Below are 10,049 nucleotides of genomic sequence, written 5' to 3'. Positions count from 1 at the left end.
TTAAGAATTTGATTTAATAAAACATTTCAAGGCCCTGCAGAGATTATCGGACATTTACCAATCCCAAATACACATGGATCTTATAAGTTGGGGGAAAAAATCCAGACAAAACATTTATGGCTTGTGCGTAATTGAAAAGTAAATCTCCTTAGCTGCTGCTCTCAGTCACTGATGAGGCCTGGTAATCTTTCCTTTTGTTTGAACCGGTTCTCTCTGAATAAAGGGGGATCAGAGGAAACCCTTGTTGCCGTGGATTAAATCATATTTGGTCACAACTGTAGAAAAACCGATTGATAATAAGCACAAATGAGTCGGCAGCTGAATATGTGACATATTATTGAAAGTATGAAGTTTTCTCTATGAAGAGTTTCATTTACTAGAATGAAAATCAGCATTGATGTTGGGGCATAGACCTCCTGTCTGGACAAGTAGCCACTCGTGTGTTTAATAATGAAACTAGAGTGGCACTCAGAGGGCACATGACTCCACCAAGGCTCAACGGTCCCCTGATGAAACCAGTTTTAAATTCACTAGATCCAGATTTAGAAAAGCACTATATATATACATGGAAATGTGTTATATTCTGGGTATGTAATCAAAATTATTATTATAATCCTTAACATTATATATAGAAGAGTGTATAAAACAAATCAGTTTTTATAAGAGTCAGTTCTTCAAAGGGTTAAGTCACATCTCAAACTGGATGTGCAGCATAGCAACATAAGGGGTGGCGGGACTGTCATAAGAGCATAATCATAATGTTTTACAATAAACATAATTAGATTTGAACATGGAGAAGAGCTGTGTCATTCATTCATTCAAGATGCAGAGCACTTATTCAAACTTTTTTCACATCCTGTATATGTGGTACTTGAGTAAGATGACAGGGAGAAAGTGTCTGGACACCTTCAACCCAAAGTCTGGAGTTCAAAATGTCCGAATAAAGAAATATAGTTAATCTGACCTGTTCTACACGCTGCAGTACTTAAAAATGGAAGAAAACACAAGCTTGTTGGTTTGAGATGAAAAACAAAAGCCATCCAGGAAGTAACACTGTGGTTTACTTAATGCTGCAGACACGGCTTCCTGCCTGTGTCCGCAACTTCTATGAGGTTCTGTGTCACTTCACACTGCAAGGAGATATTCACCATGAGTTAAAACCAATCGCAGAAGAAGCATCGATGAATCTGCTGCAGACGACGGAGACGAAGGTTGTGAAGCTCGAACAGTTGAAGTTTCACCTCGAATGTTTGACATGGTTCAGCCTCATCACAGACACTCTGCTCAACCCTGATGTTACGACTGAACACAATGTTTCCTTGAGAAGAAAGTGATGTGAGATAACTGAGTCCATTTTACGCTTAGACCCCTTGTGATGTCATCAACGGTTGAAAGAGGGTGAGGCTGTGTAGTATAGGGCAACCCACCCCCCACCCCGGGGTCTAGACACTGGTGGTGGTTGATGGGATGTCGAGACTGAAACTGACAGCTGACGGCGACAGAGAGGAGAAACAGATTTAAAGTCTGGCAGCGACATACGATTGGCTGATTGAGATCATAGCAAAATCTGATAGGATTACCGTAAACACTTGACAGTCAGAGGATTAGAAAAGGTGAAATGTTGTTCAGGATCGACAGAGTGCGTTTGACTGGTTCTGCATCAGCGAAGATCACAATCCAGGATCAAGTCTTTATTATTCGTGGGATCATCAGTCAGCAGAAACCACTCAGCCATCGGACAAACAATAAAAAAACGGACATTAAAAATAACATTAAATTCACGGTGAGTTAAATAAACTCCTAACATTGTCCTTGTGGAGTGAAAGCACCAGATGGTCCAGGAGAAGCTGCAGAATGTCCAGGAAGTCAAGTGTCTCGCCCACAAGGACAGAGCGTGCAGGTGTTCACCGCCCTCGTGACCTCGATTGAGAGGAGCCAATCAGAGCTCGTTAGTATGATTAGGAAGGAGCAAGGAGGCAATCAAGAGGAGAACCGGAGGAGTCATTACAGCTCTCGAGAAGAATTACACCACAGCAAAGCTGCAGCAGCTCTCACATATTTGCGACGGCTTCTGTGTCCGTCTGAGATCGATGTCTCGCTCCCTGGCCTTCAGGAGTTCAACATCCACAGGAGCCAGAAAGAGAAGAGGAAATTAAATTCAAAGAAATGGAGAAGTGGAAGATCAGAGATTGAAGTGGATTTGGAACTGTGTCTCTGGATAATGGGATGGAGGTGAGGCCAACGAAAAGGTTCCCTGGGTTCATCGGTTGCAGATTTGCTGAGCTCTCACGCTTTGGCGATGATGAGGTCAATGATTAATCACGAGGGGCCACGAATACAAACATTGGGTTCAATTTCATTGTAAGGCAGCGATATAAAATAAATATAATTATAAAAAAACAAACACGTCATGCGTCACTGTGACGCTAACAAAACAAACCCTGTGAACCCCTGATGCTGGACTGATTACATCAAAATCATTAGTATTATTGGATTATTGGCATTTGTGATATTTTACTTTTCAGGTTTTTGGGAAACTAGCGATGAATCAGTTAAATCTCAACAAATCTGACGTCACCCAGGATCCCGAGGTTCATACTGTGCATCTTGGAATAATGTAGCGTGTAGTTCAAACTTTGACAGACAATGACCAGCTGGTCTTAAGATACAGATCTACTACTCTTCCTGTCACATAAGAAAATTCATAATTACATGTCAGAGGGTTGGACTCACTGTTTTAATGAAATTCATTTTGTGTTTTTATGAAACAGCTGCAGCTTTTCACTAAATCCACACAGTGCAGTTAATGGGGCAATTGGGTATTTTAAACTACGCAAAGGAGGTTGTTTTTGTGCTTGTTATTTAGCAGGATTACTCAACAACTACTGCACAGACTACCATGAAATGTAGTGGGTGGAACCAGGAATACTTGTTTCACTTTATGTAACATTTTGATATTTTTGGCAGTTTTTCAACATTTTCGTTGATTTCGTGGATCTTGGTGAAATGAATGAATAATTAGTGATATTTATGAGTGTGTGCAATTTGGTGCAGATGGATGAGATTCTATAGTTTGCAATTGTATAGAGCATCATACAAACTCACCAATGTTGAGAAAGTAATATAATAAAGCACTAATAGTGAAGTTTTAACATAAATCTAAAACAATTTTTTTAACTGATTTGCCCAAAATATATTTTCACATTCCTTAAATATAGATTTAAAAATACCTTTTAGTAAGGTCCTGTTATATATGGACATGAAACATCAAAATCATCTATATAAACTCTGAGATGAAAACAGGGAACTCGCCCTTCAACAGAAATTTAGATTCAAGAGTCTCGTTCAGGGTCAAACTTTCTCTCCTTTTATTGACACTAAAGAGTCGGAGGTCAGAGAGAGCGAGACGCATTCCCTCAAGAGTTTCCTCCTTTTCTCTGCGTCTTTGAGAAGTAAATGAGCGTGTGCTGCTGTGCTCTCCTCATTAATCACACAGAGAGCAGAGGAACCGGGGGGGGGGGGCTGCCCTACATCTCAGGGACACACACACACATTCCTTAAAATAACTGGGAGCCTCATAAATAACAGCAGAAAACCTTTTTAAATAAGGCTCTGGCGTTACTCAACTCTTCGCTGTGTGCACTGCGGCTAAAATAAGAGCAGTGGAAGACAGGGGAGTCTGAAGTGGGAACGAGCTGGTGGACAGACAGCAGTGATGGTTTTTCTCTGCAGTTTGTCCGTCTGGGGCTTAATGTGACGCGGTTATGTGAGGACAGATGAGTGCGGAGGGCAAATTACAACAGCTGCAGAGCTGGGTGCTGCTCACAGCGTCCGGGGTCAACCACACGAACACGTGGTTCCATTTCAACTTCTTCCTTCTGAACGTCACCCGACACAGAATAGTTTCCTCTCCTAAACTTGGACATGAGCGGATATTCAGCATGACTAATCAATGTTGCAGTGTTACATAATCTGTAACGTGACTCGCGTTTCTCTACCAGCTCCAAATTTGGCAATTTCAGGGTGAGACACACTCAAAAATCCAGCCTGAGAAAGTTTAAAAATACACAGGATGAAACCAATAAAAAAAAAAGCCTTCAATGGTGTAACTTTCTCGACAGAAGGTATGAGGCTGCAGACAAGTGTGAAAGACCATTGGTTCAGAGACCATGGTGTGAAAAAGCACCTTGGGTAAACACAAATCTGTCCTGGCAGGTTGTTTGGTCTGGGGATGGATGGAGCACATTTCCAGAGATTAGTCACCTTTCCAATGAGATATTTGCTGAGGAAGGAACACAAATGTTTCTGCGTGACAACAACAACTGGGGTTCCATCTTTTAAAGAAATGAACGAGTCGAAAGAGACAAACCAGTGCTGAAATAGTATTTTTATTAAATACTTTCAAGATCCAAGTTCGAAGAATAACAAAGCTATGATGAAGACCAACTAACACTCAGACAAACACTTGATAGTCGTCAATTCATGGTTGTATTTCATTGTACATCATGATCATGCAAAAAAACTCCAGCATCCATGTGAAGGCTGGGGGAGAAAGCGCAGCCCAATATTATATCATTACAACGCAGGGAAAAACGCTAACATCAAGGGCCTCATACCAAGCTACGGCTCCTGAATCCGTTTGTTTTAATATTTTTTTTAATTTTGCATTTTTTTTTGTTTTTCATGTCACCTATTCAACATTCTGGATGGAGGAAATTCTTATTTCAAAAGATGCAAATATCATATATTAACACTAGTTTTCCATCCTTATTCAGGTAGGTACATGGTAGAAATGCGTAACTGAAACATGCATATAACTAGGTCTCCCGCTCTGGTTCGACAGTGGAGGTCACAGAAACCTGCACACCCACACCAACGCTTTTTCTCTCTCTCTCTCTCTGGCTTTCAACACTCCTCAACTGAGCAGGCACGATTTAAAACCACCGAGGGCAGATTACATTAATAAATAATTGAGTCCTGATCAATCTATGATCATGCAAATCTGTAAAATTTTTGTTGTCTATGCTTTCTCCCTCTTTTCACAAATTTCTTTTTTTGTTTTTTTTTAAATTCCGGTGTTTGAGGGAGAGTGCAGAACTCCAGCTTGGCAGATCGGCAAATTACCAAAACGACAAGTCAACAGCAACAGCGACGACAACGACATAATCATAGTAATAAAATAAAATTTTGGAAAGAAAAAAATCAAACCAGTAACACGGGAAACAGAGAAACAACAGAGGTACAACTAAACATCTCAAGAGCAGGGAATTGTGGGTACACCGGGGTTAGAGATATCAGGTGGAAGGGAGAGGGAGAGGGGGGGGGTGTTTTAAGATACAAGTGTCGCTGATGGATGGAGACAATAAAGCAGCACAGCAAGGGTGGTGCCCTGGTCGCACAGTAGTGGTGCAGATATGTTACAAAGCCTAGACACACCACCAGGCGTGTGTGTGAGTGTCTGAGTGTGTGTGTGTGCCTATGATATGAAGAGACAGCTCACAGCATTGTGGGATCAGGAGTTAAGAAAGCTATGATGCAGGTTTTCATATTTAAAACTTTTTAAGCAGAGGGGGTCAAACTAATTTCATACTTCTTTTATCCCCCATCTTTAAAAACAGTCTCAGCGTCGTAGGACTCAAACCGGTCACCTAAAGGAGTGTATGTGTTCATGTATACTGTAAAATCATCCAGAGCTACTGATTTCTTCAGGAAGTATTTTAAGGAAGAAAAATAACAGCAATTTGAAATCTGTGAGTAAAATGGAGCTCGGTGATCACAGAGGTCATGAGTGATTCCTACACCCAGATGCACAGGATGAGTGTCTCTTAGATACATGTACATATATTACACTTTTCTACATATATCTATACATACACTGTATTTACACAGTGAATATAAACAAACCAGGCCCTTGCAGAAAGCAGAGAAAAGGAGCGAGAGGGAAGGTGATAAAAGAGAGGAAAAGGGGGAGAGAGCAGGAGGGGGTGAGTGAGGGAGAGGCGGCAAATACGCTAAATGCAAATGCATTCGCTGGCCTACACTCTCCCTCCACAATGCCAACGGACACAACAGAACGCACAGGTTAGCTTTAAACTTGCACAGTAAAATCCCTCTTTTTAAAAACAGCTGCTTAAAAAAGGAGCCTCGAATGTCAGATCAATCAAGACCAAAACAACAAAACAAAAAAAGGCTCTGGTTATTCACAGGAACGAAAAAGAGAACAAGACGTTAAAAACACAACAAAACACGGAACCTCAAATCAGACGCCCCCCGCCCCGAATCCCACGACAACACGTTTTTTTCCGTTCTGTCGGAAAAAACAATCACACAAAAAACGAAAACACATAAAAAGCCTAAAGTTCTACACTTTGGTGCTTCTTGTTTTTGATATCAAGTTTCTCTCGTCATCAAGTTCTCTGACTGAGATGACTTGAATTTTCCCCCTCTATAATTCAGGTGGGGAAAATCTCCCTACATCTTTACATCAACGTCCGGGTGACGAGCACAACACCTTCTACCCGGTTATCCCTAGAATGCCAAAAAATTTGTCCAAAATCTCAGCTGCTAACTTCACACTCCTCTGTTCCTCCCTTATTAGATAGTGAATATAAATGCTTGGTTGGGTTTTGGTGGTTTCTGGTACATCTAGTCATAATTTACACAGTATATTCATAACTCATACTCATAAACTGTCACAAGTTCAACTGTAAATCCTCTCCTCCCCCGGGACGTCTCATCTCGCGCGGGCAGAAAAAAGATGGCTGCCAGGGGAGGGATAGAGGGCAAAGACGCGCCCTCCAATCAGGCGCCAGATGCATGCATCATCCCATGGGGGCGGTGTCTTGTGTTCAGCCGGCCCCCAGCAGGTCAAAGGAGGGACAGGATTGGTTGGTATCGTGGAGAGGGATGCGTTCTCGCCCGGCCGGGCTCCTGGCACAAGCCAATCCACGCAGAGGACGTGCCTCATAAACACGCTCGCTGAAAAAAACTGCCCCCCAAAACACACACTCCAGTAGACTGGAGGCTCAGGACCACTTGGGTGGTGGGAGGTGGGGGTGTAGAAGAGGATTCAATTAGATTTGTATTTTTCATTAAAAAAAACAAAAAAATGTGAGCAAGACAATGTCACTGAAATTGATTGAAGCTTTTTAAAGATAAATCTGAAACTGATAGTAAAAGGGCTTTGCTTGTGTGTGTGTGTGTGTGTGTGTGTGTGTGTGTGTGTGTGTGTGCGTGTACGTGTGTACGTGTATACCTGATCACTGAAGTGGTGCAGCAGGCGCTCCTGAGCAGTGGAAGTGAACATTGAGCCACTTGCCATCGCGACGATGCCACACCCGGGTCTCCTCGGATTGGCTGGAGCGGGGGTGGCCCGTGGTGTCCACAAACTGTGTGAGCCGGATGTAGGCGATGCACGCAGCGTCCTCGCCAATCAGGTGCACGTGCGGGTTGAGCAGGGTGGTGTGCACGGGCTTGATGTTCTTGCTCAGCACTGGATACAACAAGCAGACAATAAACTCTGTTCAGTTCGTCCTTAAATACAAATACACCTGATGTTTTCTGAAAAGTGAATACATTTTCTAGTGCTCTTCTTTTGACCTGAGAACAAACCTAACCCTGCGGTTGTTTCACTCATTGACATGTTTTCATGCAGCTGAACTGTTTGTGTGCAACAGACTCACAGTTTTCAAAATAGAACTTATGAAAGTCCATCCCTTCCACCAGGTTCCCCAGGGCCTCAGGTTCAAAAGAGGTGAGTCCAGGGTCACAGATCCTCCTGAGAAACAAAAGAAAAGAGGAAGTAGAAAGTGCAAGACCAGATAGGAGGAAGCTGTAAAATAAATAATAAGCAAAAAAATATTGCAGTTGTACTGACGTGTAGGCTTCAAAATCTCCATTGTTGATCGCTTCAATCAGCTGCTCCGTTATCTTGATGATCTCCTGTTTACGGGCTACAGAGAGAACAGGGAGGAGACAGATGGTGAATGACGAGAAGCCATTTTGAAGGTGATAGAACAATTAACTATGTGGTGTTTTGCTTCATGACATTTTCTCTCATCACTTCAGCTCCCGCCTTCCCTCAGGCTCTCTCTCCCTCTGTGGCAACGGCTCCACACTCGTCTTTAACCTCATCAGTGGAACCATAACAGCTCCCTCACTGCGACTTGACCTCGTCTGTCACTGAGCTTCTCACCTTCTGATCGACACAGAAACTGACGCAACACTGCACTCTGTTGTGTGAACACACACTGCCTCCAAAACAAACACAAAGAACCATCTCATTTAGACCCTGGGCTTGGTTTGACAAAAAAATTTAAATTAAATCAAGCTCCACCTGCAAGCTTTATCCAGAAATGTCAACCTCATCTCCTGTTTTGGCCACTTGTTAGCACGACTGAAGTTTCATACATATTGACAATGGGCAACCACAGAGGACGACCACAAGACACAACTGAAAGCTTGTTCATGTCTTGCTGCAAGAGTAAATTAACCGTTTCAAGACCTGAACATATATGAACCATAGGCTGTGACTAAAGATGGACGACACAGTGCATTAGAAACCAGAAGCTGCGCAGTAGCGAACGGAGGATGGCGCTACAATATCGAAGTCCAGCTGATACACTCGCTCGACCAATTGTGAGTCAGTCTCAGCTGTTTCGTCAGATGTTTTTCTGAAATCTAATAATTTAAACCCAATGTACCAGAAATGTAACACCTGGGCATAATTAAGTGTAATAAGAAATACCTAACATGACAAAAATCTTCATTGATTTGAAATTTATTTTTGATCTGTAAAAAACTGGATTTAGCAGCCACAACTTTTTCCAGATAATTAATTCAATCGATGGCAATACCGTGGGTTACAGATGCACAGACGTTTCTCTTACACCAAACTGATTCTAAAAGACATGTACATAGACTAAAAACTGAAAGACATGAGCTATTCACATGAGAGAAATGCATCCTATTCTACTTGAGGGTACGCACACAACTGCAACTGAAACTATGAGGTCTGACTGTCTGTGTGGGTGGACTTTATGGATAGCAAAAGCGCATGAGCGTGCAAACAGCAAAGAGAACTCTACATCATCATGAGAAGTGTAAATGTTTTTTTTTGTTCATTAGGAAACTGTGGCTGGACAAATTAGAATATGGAGGGCCGTCTAGATAACTAATGGGATACTGCAGCCAGCCACCAGGTGGTGATAGAGATGCTTTGGCTTCACTTTTAGGGAGCCGTCATGTCATCCATCTTTAATAGTCTATGGTTTGAACCCAACTGTGTGATATGTGATGTGATCTGCTTCATCTCTAATTACGTTGCAGAACATGAGCTGAAAATAAGCGCCTCAGTTCTTTCTTCCTCAGAATCTTAAGATCCTTCACGTGACTAGATGACACTTAAAGATCGCCGTCATTGTCACGGCCTGCTTTCTTCACCACGGAGAAAATGGCCATTTGAGAAATGTGAGTTTTTAGCGTGCAACAGCTACAGCGAGGAGAGGACAGGAAAAGCTGAGGTTGGTTAGTCCAGATGTGCTCTTACTCTGCTTAGTGTTGCTTTTAGCAGCGACAGTGTTGCTCCCTATTGGAGCGGCAGGCATGGAGGACTGTGAGAGCTCAGACTCGGGGCAGGAGCTGTTGCCTGTGCTGTTCCATGCCATGCGCTTTACGTCATGCGGTGGAACTGAAACACACAATGGATGGTCAACAAACACAAAACAACATAGATGGATGGATGCACAGAAAGACAGAAATACACGTGATCATCTGCACTCAGGGACACGCACACAGCTCATGCAGCTAAACAGAAGCTGAAGAGACTACACACTGACGTGTGGTTAGTCGCAAGTTAAATGAGTGAAAAATAAACAGGCAGAGTTGGAGTTATGACAGACATGCAGATGGGTAAGATGAGGACAGGATGACAGCTGGAAGCGAGATCAGTGCAGCTCTGATCGTGATGCTGTGTGATGTGAAAGTCATTAAACTGCCTGCTCTGCTCACGTCTACCCAACTCTTAATGCTCAAATACATTAACAAAGCCT

General features: G+C 42.6%; 1 protein-coding gene across 20 annotated transcripts in view; it reads right to left on the bottom strand.

The window, feature by feature from the left end:
* Positions 1 to 4,369: 4,369 nt before the first annotated feature.
* LOC109643698 (calcium/calmodulin-dependent protein kinase type II subunit gamma-like) overlaps positions 4,370 to 10,049 on the bottom strand; it is a 32,469-nt gene continuing 26,789 nt past the window's right edge. For 11 of the 20 annotated variants that reach the window (XM_069517973.1, XM_069517979.1, XM_069517975.1 and 8 more), the window contains 4 exons: positions 7,877 to 7,952; positions 7,683 to 7,777; positions 7,256 to 7,492; positions 4,370 to 7,034 (listed from right to left, as the gene is read on the bottom strand). In XM_069517973.1, the coding sequence (XP_069374074.1) occupies positions 7,260 to 7,492; positions 7,683 to 7,777; positions 7,877 to 7,952 (404 nt within the window). In that variant the 3' untranslated portion in view covers positions 4,370 to 7,034; positions 7,256 to 7,259. Of the gene's footprint in view, positions 7,035 to 7,255; positions 7,493 to 7,682; positions 7,778 to 7,876; positions 7,953 to 9,547; positions 9,689 to 10,049 lie in introns of all 20 variants that reach the window. The other 9 variants (XM_069517967.1, XM_069517968.1, XM_069517971.1 and 6 more) reach the window with 1 other exon arrangement.

Source organism: Paralichthys olivaceus, chromosome 21 (assembly GCF_024713975.1).
Source record: "Paralichthys olivaceus isolate ysfri-2021 chromosome 21, ASM2471397v2, whole genome shotgun sequence".
Classification (NCBI taxonomy): Eukaryota; Metazoa; Chordata; class Actinopteri; order Pleuronectiformes; family Paralichthyidae; genus Paralichthys; species Paralichthys olivaceus.
Note: the sequence above shows the minus strand (reverse complement) of the source record. Positions and strands in the feature narration are given on the sequence as shown.